Below are 15891 nucleotides of genomic sequence, written 5' to 3'. Positions count from 1 at the left end.
CCAGTCACTCTTTTGTAATACCTTTCTCAAGTGGCCATCATTCAAGTGTTAGCTTTGACAATGAATGACGGTAGATGAATAAACCGCAAGGGGCATTACAGCCCAGCTTGATCTAGTCTTCACCTGAACTCCATACACATACAATTTTTAAAAGGCACTGCTGGATAGCAATCAAGCAGGATCAGCTTTCCCTTCCCTAACCTTAGGCCTTTGAAGCCAATTGTAATGCCCCTACTGCTAGCTGACTAGCCGACACTGGGAAACTTAACTTGACTTAGCAGAGTCTGGGAAATCGAACCTCAGACATTATTGGTCTCAAGTGAATAAACTCACCGAATCATTATTGACAGAAATATAAAGCTGTGCTTTGTGCCAGGTGAAATCATAGCCCCCTATATGTTGCCAACTATTACATCAACATTAGCCTAAAAACGTAAAAATTACAGTTCAATCCTTCCTTAAAGGAAAGCCTCGATACAGTCATTTTACTAAACATGGGAGCGATCGGTGGCAAAATTAATAAAAATATTTATCATAAAAAGCTAATAAGATTGCTTTATCAAAAGAAATAGAACTTCAGATGGCAATAAGGAAACAGAAAGCTTTGCAGCAATTCCAGGATCATCTAAAAACCAAGCTGATAATTCTAAAAGAGCAAAAACACAGCTGTAAACTGAGGGGTGAAACAGACATGACGAGAACAATAAGTAAGTACGCTGCCTCTTTGCCTCCATCTGTAGAGAAACTTTATGAACCAACTCTGTCACAGCCACATTTCTCAGTGGCATGCCACATAGAAGCAACAGGAACTGTGTTTCCTCCAAACCAGCAGATGCTCTCCACCAGCTCAACTGCAGCATGATATAGGATTTGAAGGTCACCACACCAGGACTAACGCCTGCGTTCACATTGTGGATAGTTATAGCATTTGCTTGGCGTGAGTTGATATTGTCCTGACACTGCAACAACGTTAAAGGTGCGATACCAAACAAAACAGCACTGCAAGATTAACTCCACAAGACTAAGTTACAGGCAGCAACCAATTCCAAATTACATTACATAGAATGTACAGCACAGAAACAGGCCATTTGGTCCAACAGGTCCATGCCGGTCCACACGAGCCTCCTCCCTCCCGACTTCATCTAACCCGATCAGCATATCCTTCTATTCCTTTCTCCCTCGTGTTTATTTAGCTTCCCCTTAAATGCATCTATGCCAGTCGTCTCAATTACTCCTTGTGGTAGCGAGTTCCACATTCTAACCACTCTCTGGGTAAAGAAGTTTCTCCTGAATTCTCTGGCTACACCTTAAAATGTATTTCTATATTTTTCCACTAGCTGCCTTATATTGTGCCTTTCACTTTGTGTGGCACATTTTCATGAAGCAATGAGTTTGCAAATTCTTTGCAGTAATTTTTGTATGAATTTTGTCCTCCAAGTCAGTAATGTTAGTGCTGGGTAACACTTTCCATTTTGGGCATTCAATCTCAACATAAAGAACCCCCGTATAAGAATGAAAGAACCTAGTCCACCCCAACAACAAAAGAGCATCCCCTACAGCACCAACACAACTATTTTCCATTTCCAACACCAGCCATCCTTCAGCCTGAGTGGTAGTAAAGCTGGATTGTACCCACCAAAAGAGTGACCCTTACAGCCAGCAAACAGAGGAGACTTTCATCCTATCAGTCTGGACTGCATTTGAACCCAAGTCCCTGAGTTTAAAGGCCAGTATCGAACTTACACCACCAACCAATTTCTCCTTATTGTGATTGTCAGAATAGATTTGATGAATTGACATGACAGCAGAGGAGCACTTCAAGTACAACTTAGAATAATAAGAATTCAGAATAATAAATTAACTCACTTAAGTAACAGACCAAAAAAGACTGCCATAAAGACTCGCCTGCTAACAGTGAGATATGCAAGTGAAGATGAGAACACAGTTGAAATACTATATAATCACTTCCAGGAAGAAAGAATACTCTAGAGATACTCTAAAGAGGTGATAATGCATTAATTTACTGCACACTTAATATGCTCATAGGTTCTGCAATTACAGTAAAACAAATTGGAAGATTTGAATTTAAATGCATAAATTTCTGTGATTTATATAACACACTGGGTGTTTTGGTACCCGATGTACCTAATTTCTTGCATAGTTTTCATGGAGTATAGCAAACATGATTGATCCCCTCCAAGTGCTGGGTGGGGGAAAAGAAAAAAAGCTCACCAAAAACCATCCTCTCATTCCAACAGTTTGATGCAATGTGCAGTATTATTTCTGTGTGTAGAGGAATCATATGAAACACATGCTCTAAACAAGCTGGTTGTGCCTATTTTGGAGAACCTACTGGTATTTACAAGCTTTATGTAATGTTCAGTTATAGGCAAGCTGCTAGAAGGGATCATTTAACATACTGTGCATGATCACCTGGACAAAGAAGGGGTTATTGGAGACTCTCAACATGGGTTCTGGAAAAGAAGATCAAGTCTCACCAAACTAGCTGAATTATTTGTTTTATTGAGAAGGTTACTAGGTTGGATAATGGAGCTAGCTCGGTCGACAGAGTTAGTATACTTGGATTTTCAAAAAACTTTTGACAAGGTGCCACACACTTGGCTAATTTATAGGATGGAGTCCAATGGAAGGCAGATCCTGGGTTGATAAGAAATTGGTTGTGTTCTCATAGGCAGAGGGTTGTTAGGCAATGGTAGTGGTTCTGCATGGAGACTGTTTACTAGTGGAGTCCCACAGGGGTCAGTGTTAGGATTGTTGCTCTTTGTTATCTATACTGACGATCTGGATGAAGGTGTTGGGGCAACTGCCAGCAAGTTTGTTGATGATACAAATAGATTTGTGCTGGTGTAGGGATTGAGGCTATGACCATCTGAATCAGAGGCGAGATTTCTAGCAACGAGCCAAGGCTTGCAACTAACGTAAATTTAATCCTCACAAATGCAAATACTGCATATTAGATGAATGATATGTAGTGAAGGATTTATTGCTATCAGAGGGAGACTTTGAAAGGGACTGAGCGTGACAATAGACTTGTCACTTTCAATGTCAATGTAGAGAAATAACTAAAAAATGAAAATGGAATAATGGGATAAATAGCCACAACAGTGGAGCTTAAGTCTACAAAGATTTTGTTGAGGCTTTAGAATGCATTGGTCAGACCACAATTGGAGTAGCATATGCAATTCTGAGCACCACACTTCAAAAAAGGGACATACATGCATTGGGGACAGAGCAGAGAACAGCAAATAGGATAAACCTAAATATAAATGGCATTAACTATTGAGGAAATATCAGAGAAGCTTAAGTTCTACTATTAGTAGAGCTAACTAAGGAGGGGGGGGGGGGGGGGGGAACTTCACACAAAGTGAACCCAGAAGGTTAGTAAGATCAGGAGGACCGGAGGACCCGAGGACCTAATCTCTGAAAAAATGCATTTACTCAAAGGGCACTAAACATTTGGAATAGATAACCAGATAAGGTAGTGGAAACAGGGCTATGAGGGAAGGTACGAAATGTAGTTGGATGCTGGGCTGGCCAAGTTGACATTTTAGAGGAATGAGCACAATGGGTCAAATAGCCATTTTACATGCTCCTTTTTTCTTATAATATCCTGTTTGTCATATGTGGACAGGTTGAATGGTTAAAATAGTTGCAAGTCCTCAAAAGGTAGAATTTTATTACAGCCGAGGATTTTTAGTTCACAAACACAAAAGGCAGTTGGCAACTTAGTGAAGGATTTATGGCTGGACAATTGCAGTATCTGCACATTATCTGGACTCATAAGGAGATATTTACTACAAGGCCCTTTTGACACCAGCAACTAGCAAGAGCTTCCATTTTATAATCAACACAATCTTTAAAAGTAGCCATTTCAGGCACAGGAAGCTCAAACTGATTCATCGGATACTGAAAAATATTCATAATTCCTTTCCTTTAATATCTAATGCAACATGTAGCAACAAGTCAGCCGCCCACTGTTTTTGTACCTTCTCAGTTCAATCCTGCAAGTCACATAGATTTTAAATAGAATCATAGAAATTTACAGCACAGGAGGCCATTCAGCCCATCTGGTCTGTGCTGGCCAAAAAAGGCCCATCCAGCTTAATTCCACTTTCCAGCTCTTGGTCCGTAGCCTTGTAGATTACTGTACTTCAAGTGCACGTCCAAGCACCTTTTAAACGCATTAAGGTTTTCTGCCTCTACCACCCTTCCAGGCAGTGAGTTCCAGACCCCCACCACCCTCTGGGTGAAAAGATTTTTCCTCAACTCCCCTCTAATCCTTTTACCAATTATTTTAAATCTATTTCCCCTGGTTATTGACCCCTCTGCTAAAGGAAATAGGTCCTTCCTATCCACTTTATCTAGGCCCCTTATAATTTTATACACCTTAGTTAAATCTTCCCTCAGTCTCTTCTGTTCCAAAGAAAACAACCCCAGCCGATCCAATCTTTCCTCATAGCTAAAATTCTCCAGTCCTGGCAACATCCTCGTAAATCTCCTCTCTAGTGCAAACACATATTTCCTGTAATGTGGCGACCAGAACTATATGCTGTACTCAAACTTGGCCTAACTAGTGTTTTATACAGTTCTAGCTTAACATAAGAAATAGGAGCAGGAGAAGGCCATCCGGCCCCTCGAGCCTGCTCCGCCATTCAACAAGATCATGGCTGATCTTCTACCTCAACGTCATTTTCCTACACTATCCCCATATCCCTTGATGCCTTCAATATCTAGAAATCTATGCATCTCTGTTTTGAATGTACTCAATGACTCAGCCCTCTGGGATAGAGAATTCTGAAGATTCACCACTCTCTAAAGAAATTTCTCCTCATCTCAGTCCTATAGGGCCTAACCCTTATTCTGAGACCGTGACTCCTGGTTCTAGACTCTCCAGCCAGGGGAAACATCCTCCCTGCATCCACCCTGTAAGAATTTTGTATGTTTCAATGAGATCATCTCCCATTCTTCTAAACTCTACAGAATACAGGCCTAGTCTACTCAATCTCTCCCCATAAGACAATCCGCCATCCCAGGAATCAGTCTGGTGAACCTTTGTCGCACTCCCTCTATGGTACGTATATCCTTTCTTAGGTAAGGAGACCAAAATTGCACACAATACTCCAGGTGCGGTCTCACCAAGGCCCTTTTTAATTGCAGTAAGACATCTTTACTCCTGTACTCAAATCCTCTTGAAATAAAGGCCAACATATCATTTGCCTTCTTAATTGCTTGCTGCACCTGCATGTCAGCTTTTAGTGACTCATGTACATGGACACCCAAGTCCCTTTGAACATCAACATTTCCCAATCTATCACCATTTAAAAAATACTCTGCATTTCTGTTTTTCCTACCAAAGTGGATAACTTCACATTTTTCCACATTACATTCCATCTGCCATGTTCTTGCCCACTCACTCAGCCTGTCTATATCCACTTGAATCCTCTTTGCATCCTCCTCACAACTCACATTCCCACCTAGTTTTGTGTCATCAGCAAAGTTGGGAATATTACATTTGGTCCCCTCATCCAAATCATTGATATAGATTGTGAATAGCTGGGGCCCAAGAACCGATCCCTGGGGTACCCCACTAGTCACAGTCTGCCAACCTGAAAAAGACCTGTTTATTCCTACTCTGTTTTCTGCCTGTTAACCAATTCTCAATCCATGCCAGTATATTACCCCCAATTACATGTGCTCTAACTTTGTTCACCAATCTCCTGTGTGGGACCTTATCGAAAGCCTTCTGAAAATCCAAATACACCACATTCAATGGCTCCCCCATATCTATTCTACTAGTTACATCCTCAAAGAACTCCAATAGGTTTGTCAAACATGATTTCCCTTTCATAAATCCATGTTGACTCTGCCAAATCCTATTATTATTTTCTAAGTGTCCTGTTATCACATCCTTTGTAATAGATTCTAGCATTTTCTCTCCTACTGATATCAGGCTAACAGGTCTGTAGTTCCCTGTTTTCTCTCTCCCTTCTTTCTTAAATAGTGGGGGTACATTTGCTACCCTCCAATCTGTAGGAACCGTTCCAGAATCGATAGAATTTTGGAAGATGACAACCAATGTAACCACTATCTCTATAGCCACCTCTTTCAAAACCCTGGGATGTAGATCATCAGGTCCTCGGGACTTATCGACTTTCAGTCCCATTAATTTCTCTAGTACTTTTTTTTTACTAATACTAATTTCTTTCAGTTCCTCATTCTCGCCAGACCCTTGGTTCTCTAGTATTTCTGGGAGTTTTTTTTAAAAATTCGTTCATGGGACGTGGGCGGCGCTGGCGAGGCCAGCATTTATTGCCCATCCCTAATTGCCCTTGAGAAGGTGGTGGTGAGCCACCTTCTTGAACCGCTGTAGTCGGTGTGGTGAAGGTTCTCCCACAGTGCTGTTAGGAAGGGAGTTCCAGGATTTTGACCCAGCGACGATGAAGGAACAGCCATATATTTTCAAGTTGGGATGGTGTGTGACTTGGAGGGGAACATGCAGGCGGTGTTGTTCCCAAGTGCCTGCTGCTCTTGTCCTTCTAGGTGGTAGAGGTCGCGGGTTTGGGAGGTGCTGTCGAAGAAGCCTTGGCAAGTTGCTGCAGTGCATCCTGTGGATGGTACACACTGCAGCCACAGTGCGCCGGTGGTGAAGGGAGTGAATGTTTAGGGAGTGAATGTTTAGGGTGGTGAATGGGGTGCCAATCGAGCGGGCTGCTTTGTCCTAGATGGTGTCGCGCTTCTCGAGTGTTGTTGGAGCTGCACTCATCCAGGCAAGTGGAGAGTATTCCATCACACTCCGAACTTGTGCCTTGTAGATGGTGGAAAGGCTTTGGAGAGTCAGGAGGTGAGTCACTCGCCACAGAATACCCAGCCTCTGACCTGCTCTTGTAGCCACAGTATTTATATGGCTGGTCCAGTTAAGTTTCTGGTCAATGGTGACCCCCAGGATGTTGATGGTGGGGGATTCGGCGATGGTAATGCCATTGAATCTCAAGGGAGGTGGTCAGACACTCTCTTGTTGGCACTCGTCTGGCGCGAATGTTACTTTTCACTTATCAGCCCAAGCCTGGATATTATCCAGGTCTTGCTGCACGCGGGCACGGACTGCTTCATTATCTGAGGGGTTGCGAATGGAACTGAACACTGTGCAATTATCAGCGAACATCCCCATTTCTGACCTTATGATGGAGGGAAGGTCATTGATGAAGCAGCTGAAGATGGTTGGGCCGAGGACACTGCCCTGAGGAACTCCTGCAGCAATGTCCCGGGCCTGAGATAAATGGCCTCCAACAACCACTACCATCTTCCTTTGTGCAAGGTATGACTCCAGCCACTGGAGAGTTTGCCCCCCGATTCCCATTGACTTCAATTTTACTCGGGCTCCTTGATGCCACACTCGGTCAAATGCTGCCTTGATGTCAAGGGCAGTCACTCTCACCTCACCTCTGGAATTCAACGACACCTTCCATTACTTTGCTGATGATTGAGAGTAGACTGATGGGGCGGTAATCAGCCGGATTGGATTTGTCCTGCTTTTTGTGGACAGGACATACCTGGGCAATTTTCCACATTGTCGGGTAGATGCCAGTATTGTAGCTGTACTGGAACAGCTTGGCTAGAGGCGCAGCTAGTTCTGGAGCACAAGTCTTCAGCACTACAGCCAGGATGTTGTCGGGGCCCATAGCCTTTGCTGTATCCAATGCACTCAGGTTTTTTGTGTCTTCTTCAATGAAGACAAACAAAAAGTATTTGTTTAATTTCTCTGCTATTTCCTTATTCCCCATTATAAATTCTCCCGTCTCTGTCTGTAAGGGACCCACATTTGCCTTTGCCAGCCTTTTCCTTTTTACATACCTGTAGAAGATTTTGCAGTCCGTTTTTGTTTCTTGCAAGTTTACTCTCATATTCTATTCTTTATCAATTTCTTGGTCCTCCTTTGCTGAATTCTAAAATGCTCCCAATCCTCAGGCTCACTGCTTTTTCTGGCAACTTTATATGCCTCTTCCTTTGATTTAATACTATCTTTAATTTCTCTTATTAACCATGATTGGACCAGTTTTACTGTTGGGCTTTTGTGCCTGAAAAGGAATATGTATTTGTTGCAAATTATGTATTAATTCTTTAAATGCTAGACATTGCCTGTCTACCATCATATCTTTTAATGTAGTTCCCCAATCAACCACAGCCAATTTGCACCTCATACCTTTGTAGTTTCCTTTGTTTAGATTTAAGACCCTAGTTTCGGATTGAACTGCATCACTTTCAAACTTAATGAAGAATTCTATCATATGCCCTTATATAAAGGAAGGTATCCCCCGTATGCCTTCTCAACCACCTTATCTACCGTTATTGCTACCTTCAGGGATCTGTGGACATGTACATGCGCTCCAAGATCCCATTGTTCCTCTACACCTCTCAGTATTCTCGCATTTATTGTGTATTTCCCTTGCCCTTGTTTGCCTTCCCCAAATGATCACCTCACATGTCTCCGGATTGAATTCCATTTGCCACTTTTCTGCCCACCTGACCAGCCCATTGATATCTTCCTGCAGTCTACAGCTTTCCTCCTAACTATCAACCACATGGCCAATTTTTGTATCATCTGCAAACTTCATCATCATGCTCCCTACATTTAAGTCTAAATCATTAATATATACCACAAAAAGCAAGGGACCTAGTACTGAGACCTAAGGAACCCCACTGGAAACAGCCTTCCAGACATAAAAACACCAGTCGACCATTACCCTTTGCTTCCTGTCACTGAACCAATTTTGGATCCAACTTGCCACTTTCCCTTGGATCCCATAGGCTTTTACATTTCTGACCAGTCTGCCATGTGGGACCTTGTCAAAAGCCTTGCTAAAATCCATGCAGACCACATCAAATGCACTATCCTCATCGACCCTCTTTGTTACCTCCTCAAAAAATTCAATCAAGTTAGTCAGTCAATGAATCACTTAGTGCGGTATTCAAGCATACAGAGCAAGAGCGTCCCACATTTGGTCTTGGTCTATGGTGTGTTGTGTTAGCTTATCTCAAAGTAACACCAGCAGAGCAACAATTGACTTCAGCGGCCCTAGACTTCGGGGCGAGGGAGGGAGGTTCCTGCTCTCTGTCATTCTGCAGTAACCCCTGCTGGAAAGTGTGGATGTCGGAAGAGAACAGAATCTGCCTTCAGGAGAGGATGGGTTGAAAAGTCACTCTTTTCAATTTAGACAACTCAAAAGACATGCATGGTGTAGCTTACACATCAAATTTTACAGTTTTGTGACGATTAAACATTTTAGCACACAGATTTACCTTTTCTACAGTACCACGTATAGTCCAGATGGCACAATAACTCAAACATTCATTACATAAGCTTAGGCTGGAATGAGGTATTGTAGATGGCAACATGCTATTCAGCAGTGCTTGACAGTTTACCTCATGCAAACATGAAAACATTTCGTATTCTACACAAAACTGTCCCACATGGACAGATAGTTTTGCCAACTTGCAAAAAGCCAAGAGCAGCACGTGGCTTTGCTATTGTAAGGAAACAATCCATACAATAGTCTTTTCTTCATGGAAACACTCAATAAGCCTACGATGTGGCAATATAAAGCAACACGGGTCGTTTGGCTGCAGTTCTATGCATCTGCTACTTAGTGGAATCGTTCACTGTATCTAGTCAGTTAAGATTCTACATGCACCCAACTAAAACATATGTAGAGTTGTTCAAGACTACAAGATTGACCAAAACAAGAAAATACATTAACACTGCTCACAGATCAGGTGCACTATATGAACGTGGTGAGGTGCACCAACATGGATTAAGAACCACATAGTTATGAAAATAATCAATTGTGGGAGAATCCTTTCACAAAAATGAGAAACACTACATTAGTAGCTCGCTTAAACTAACAGTCAAATAGAGATAACTTGGCATCTGTCAAAATAGTCTCCAAGATCAATTTTCCGTATCTTACCCTCCAGTGATAAAGCTAAGCTATTTTTAAGCCGAGTTTAAAATTCAATGCTAGTCATACCCCTAGCAGATAGTCTTGACGCAGAGGTGGGCACAGGATATAACAGAAGTGCTCATTTGAATATTTCACGCCTTACATCACTCTTATCAGTGATTCCACAATCATCAAATTTGTTTTTCAAGACAAGTTTGATGGAACTTCTACCTCCAGCCCAAGGAGTAAACCAAGATAAAGCACAATGACCTTGAAATACAATTGGAGAAATGTTTGATGCAGTAGCATTGCTTATTTACATCACAGCAAAATAAAATCTGCACCCACGTTATGGAAGAATTTAGTCTGCATCAGAATTAACAACAGACAGTTTGACACAGCCACCACCCACAGCAAACTTAAGGCCAAATTTGTGATTTTCACAGTTATATAGTGTTGTGCTATTTAATCTAACTAATGTCAATTAAACTAGTCATTTCAAACTGCATCATCAGGTGACCAAAATATTTTATTTTTCAAGTGTTGCAAGCACAAATTTTATGCAAGGTTCTTTGAATGGTGTACTGATTAATTTATATAGGGTTAATTTTATTTCTACAGTTAACCCAATGCATATACACAGACTGCCTCGTGATTATACTGGACAATTACAGGGTTGATGTGGTTTTGATTCATGTACTTACTGCAGCATGCTCTGATCAATTCTGAAGGCATCATACGCCTCTTCCACATTCAGTTCTACTGTCTCCTGTTATATGAAAGCAGAAAAGAAAAAGTGAGTTATGAACATTCTAATCTGATTAAAACAATTGGATTTTAAGAAGTAAAATTGCAATTTTTAAAAAACTGAACATCAATGTTCCTCTACCTCACCACCTTTTTGGGACAACGGGACAAGAGAACCTTTGCTGAACACCACAGTTTATTCAGTAAATAATCTATACTACTGAATGTTTCTTCAATTCTACATAAAAGGTTAAGAATATATGGCATGCTTGCAAGCAAGAAATTGTTTTTCTCAAAGTGGCTGCTTCAAGCTTATTAAAGACAGTAATACTTACACAAATTACCCACAATTCGAGGTGATGTTTCGGAATAATTTCAGAACAGTGTTATTGTCCCAGAAAAGCTTTTGATAAAGATCAAAATCCTCCAAATAATAAACTACTTCATAAATCTCCAAAGGCTCAGGTATCAATCACAATCTTGGGTGCATCAGGACAGGCCACCATTGTTACAAGCACCATTGTGTAAAGAGGGGACAGCTCAAGGTAATTTTTCCAAAAGTAGCATTTTGCACAGACCAACATTTAGCAGCATTAGGCCATGGGCCCAATTTCACTCAGACGATTAGCAAGGAATCTCCACTGATGGGGAGCAAAACTACAAAAGTTTTAGGGAAATGCGATAAGCAAACTGAAACATTTTTTAAAAACCAAACAATATGGCACAATGCCCACGAATCAGATTTTATTTTTTTAAAAAGTGAACCTGTATATACTGGGCACACGCCAGAGATTAGAATGTGGGCAAGCAATCAGGCACACCATGTCTGACGGTACCATGCATTTTTCCAGGTACCAAGAGTGAAAGAAAACATGTTTTACTACGTCAAGAAATTTCAGTACATATTAACAAAAAGAACAACTTTGAATTTGTCAGCCTGCATTTCAGAAAAATTGAAGTCCAGTTGAATGCATCTCAAAAAAAAAATACACTTTACAACCTTCTGAATTCAACATTAATTTCAATAACTTCAGATGATAACCACTGCTCCCATTTTTTCGGACAGTAAGTGCTGGTAATGGTTCTGTTGTTGCCATTTACAGCTACTCTAGACCGATCTTTTGTTTCTTATCTTGTCCCACGACCACCCTCCTTGCCTTGCATCATCATCCCTTTTGTCATTTAATCACTCTTGCCCTCTACCTGATCACAGACCTGACTTCTTGTTCTTTCCTCCCCTCCCTCTTTTTCCCTGGCTCTGTACTTGCTTAAAAACTTTAACTCTAACATCTTCCAATTCTGACGAAAGGTCTTCAACCTGCAATGTTAACTCTGTTTCTTTCTCCACAGATGCTGCCTGACTTGCTGAGCTTTTCTAGCATTTTCTGTTTTTATTTCAAAAAATGCATCCTATTTTTAGCAGTATACATAAGATTTTTTTTTCTCGTTTTAATTTGTTCAGCAACAAAGCTCAAGTTTTATAGCAAGTTCAGCCTTGCATCTAAGCAGTTGTCCAAGGCATAGATTTTCCAAACTGGGATGCACAGGGGATCGAAGGAGGTTTGCAAGATCAGGAAAAAGTCACAATTCCTGTCCATTTTAGTTAAGCTACACTGCATTGTAGCAAAGGTTGCAGCTTTGCAATCCCCAAGACTAAGGCAAATGCAAAAGGTCTGCTCCATGCACCTCCAGTGTTTCAGCAGTAAGATCAACATTCACACAGACAGCTCGACATTCAGATGAAGCATTTCAATTTTGTACACTGGCTTTTAGGAGTCTTGTAGCCCTGATAACACAGAGTCACTGGAAAAACTGATGCTGTAATCTCAGTCACTTAGTCGTTTTAAGACCCAAAGGCAATATGTAGCAAGGCGAAGTGTCATCATCAGTAATGGTGGTGGGGCAGTGGCGGGTTGGGGAAGGGGGTCGGGGGGGGGGGGGGGGGGGGAAGGAAGAAACTTAGTGTCCATTTCACCTAATGTATTGTGCATAAGTTAATCTGTACTTGCACCAAGGACCATATAAAAGAGTTATTGTGGCTTCATTAAAATAAATCATGGGTGGATGGGTGGGCTCTGACCTCAACATATATCCATTCATGAATGTGTTAATGTGATTCTTAATATTCAATGTAAACTACTTCGTCAGATCTACAGCCTGTAAGATATCTGGTTATGTTCAATTTCAGTTATGTCATAAGTAAACTTCAATTTCAATCTTATTTTTAGTTCCTCCCATGCTTTTTCCTTGAAATTACCAAGCACCTAACAGTCAAAGTCCTCTCTCCTGTCTGGATAGTTTATATGCTCAAGTTTTTAAATCATGATTGATAGGGCATAAAATATTCAAATAAAAATGAACATTTATCCTGCACAAAAAAAAATTACAATACCATAAACCAATTATTCTCAAACAACGGAGTTGTTAGTTTTATGAATGTTAGCAATGAAAACATACCATTTAAGAATCCACGAAATAAACTGTAGACATCAAAATCTCATTAATAGACAGCATCAGGTCAGCAAGGTATGCACAGTATTGCATTCTGTCATAAGTTTTCCCTTGTGAAAATCACTGGTCTAAAGGACAGTCAAATATTCAAATAAAGAAGGTAAATGGACTAAACTTTGCGATATCTCAATGCAATAAATGATGTGAAAAATTGATCTTTTGTCACCAGCATATTTAGCGTATAATGCTCCATATTTACAAAGCATATTAAAGATCACCATTGGTGGGTGCAGAAGGCAAAGAGAGATCATTACTGATCTCGATGTTAACTTTTCTTCATTTCGTCTCCTTCAATTCTAAATTCACCTGTAAAATCCAGACAAGCTTGAATGGACTCTTGGGGGGTGATTTTAGGAGGTAACTGCGAGTGCGTTGGGCTCCGAAAATCGCGGAAATCCCGTTCGGGTCCAGAAGCCAGCTCCAACCCGCCGACTTCTGAGTTTCCGACTTCCAAGTTTCCCAGCGACCCACCTGTGTGCACGCAGGCGACCCGAAAACGTACAGTTAAAGAGCCAAATGTACCTCATTGAAGTACTTAAGGCACTTTACCTGTGTCACTTTACTTGTGACAGATGAAGTAATTAGAACGATTTTTAACTTACCTGCATGGCTTGCCCACCGCTTCTGATTCACGCCTGGTGAAATCAGGCGTGAAGGGCCGGATCAGGGAAAAAGAAATGAAATAAATTAAATTAAAAAAACCACAGACCTAAGTGAAAACACAAAATGAACCTACCTTTGCACTCTGCTCCGATGTCCCCCTGATCTTCCCCTTTCCCAGTCCAGCACCGGATCTTCCCCTCTCTTCCCCCCCACCACCCCGATCTTCCATTCCAGCACCGGATGACGTCTTGCTCTCTCTCTTTGTCGCCTGCCCGCTCCCCCCACCCCCCGGTTGCAGCTCCTGATGGTCGCCAGCCTGTCAATTTCGAGAGCGAAACCCGAGGAGGACGTCAATCATCATCAATCAACATGCAGTTGCTTTGGAAACGGTAGGTTTTGTGCGGGTTTGCCACGCGCACCTTCACCGCCCGCCCCCACCAACCTGCCACCATTGCAACATCGAGCCCTTGGTTTCAGCATTCTCGACTAAAATGTTCTAATTACAGCACTTTATTTGTCAACAGCAATTATTACTGGTTTAATGACAGTCACACACGCACACATACCCGCTTCAGAGAAAGATCCTTTTCGCTTCCTCCTGTTATCTTTTACTGCTACTGCAAAATGTAATGTGCACTATACAAAACAGTGTGGCATAAATATCGTCACCAATGTGTGTGCGCACACTCGTGTCAAAGGCACAATAGAAACAAGGGATAAACCAATAAAGCAGTGCCTATTTCTTTATACTGATGAGTTGGCAAGCTGTTACAATTCAAGCTTCTTCCCAATATTTATCTGTGCTCACTGCAAAAGGCAACTTCTGCATGTAAGTCTATGAATTCAAAGCACTTCAGACAATAACTAGTTACTTATGTAGGAATTATGTAGTCTGACATTGTGGTTCTAATGCAGTCATATATATTTGTATAAAAATTACTGAGGGAGATAGTGAATGGGTGACCAACAGACAGAGGAAGAGTAGGAAGGCAGTGCAGGGGTCCCCTGCGGTCATCTCCCTCCAAAACAGGTATACCGTTTTGGATACTGTTGGGGGAGATGGCTCACCAGGGGAAGGTGACAGTGGCCAGGTGCATGGCACTGTGGCTGGCTCTGCTGCACAGGAGGGCAGGAAAAAGAGTGGCAGAGCTATAGTGATAGGGGACTCGATTGTAAGGGGAATAGACAGGCGTTTCTGCGGACGCAACCGAGACTCCAGGATGGTATGTTGCCTCCCTGGTGCAAGGGTCAGGGATGTCTCGGAGCGGCTGCAGGACATTCTGGAGGGGGAGGGTGAACAGCCAGTTGTCGTGGTGCATATAGGTACCAACGATATAGGTAAAAAACGGGATGAGGTCCTACAAGCTGAATTTAGGGAGTTAGGAGTTAAACTAAAAAGTAGGACCTCAAAGGTAGTAATCTCAGGATTGCTACCAGTGCCACGGGCTAGTCAGAGTAGGAATGACAGGATAGCCAGGATGAATACGTGGCTTGAGAGATGGTGCAAGAGGGAGGGATTCAAATTCCTGGGCCATTGGAACCGGTTCTGGGGGAGGTGGGACAAATTGGACGGTCTGCATCTGGGCAGGACTGGAACCAATGTCCTCGGGGGAGTGTTTGCTAGTCCTGTTGGGGAGGGTTTAAACTAATGTGGTAGGGGGATGGGAACCGATGCAGGAAGTCAGTGGGAAGTAAAGTGGTGACAGAAACAAAAGGCAGTAAGGGAGAGTGTACAAAACATGACCGGACAGATGGTCTGAGAAAGCAGGGCAAAGACCAAAGGAAGTCTAGATTAAACTGCATTTATTTCAATGCAAGAAGTCTGATGGGCAAGGCAAATGAACTCAGGGCATGGATGGGTACATGGGACTGGGATGTTATAGCTGTTACTGAAACATGGCTAAGGGAGGGGCAGGACTGGCAGCTCAATGTTCCAGGGTACAGATGCTATAGGAAAGATAGAGCAGGAGGTAAGAGAGGAGGGGGAGTTGCCTTCTTGATTAGGGAGAACATCACGGCAGTAGTGAGAGGGGATATATCCGAGGGTTCGCCCACTGAGTCTATAAGGGTA

The 15891-nt window shown here is 42.1% G+C and overlaps 1 protein-coding gene across 1 annotated transcript in view; it reads right to left on the bottom strand.

Moving 5' to 3' along the window:
* The window catches only part of fntb (farnesyltransferase, CAAX box, subunit beta), a 74652-nt gene that overhangs the window by 43973 nt on the left and 14788 nt on the right, over positions 1-15891 (bottom strand). Inside the window, exon 2 of the mRNA XM_067991323.1 lies at positions 10664-10728. Coding sequence (XP_067847424.1) covers positions 10664-10728 — 65 coding nt within the window. The remainder of the gene's footprint in view (positions 1-10663; positions 10729-15891) is intronic.

This window comes from Heptranchias perlo, chromosome 10 (assembly GCF_035084215.1).
Source record: "Heptranchias perlo isolate sHepPer1 chromosome 10, sHepPer1.hap1, whole genome shotgun sequence".
Classification (NCBI taxonomy): Eukaryota; Metazoa; Chordata; class Chondrichthyes; order Hexanchiformes; family Hexanchidae; genus Heptranchias; species Heptranchias perlo.
Note: the sequence above shows the minus strand (reverse complement) of the source record. Positions and strands in the feature narration are given on the sequence as shown.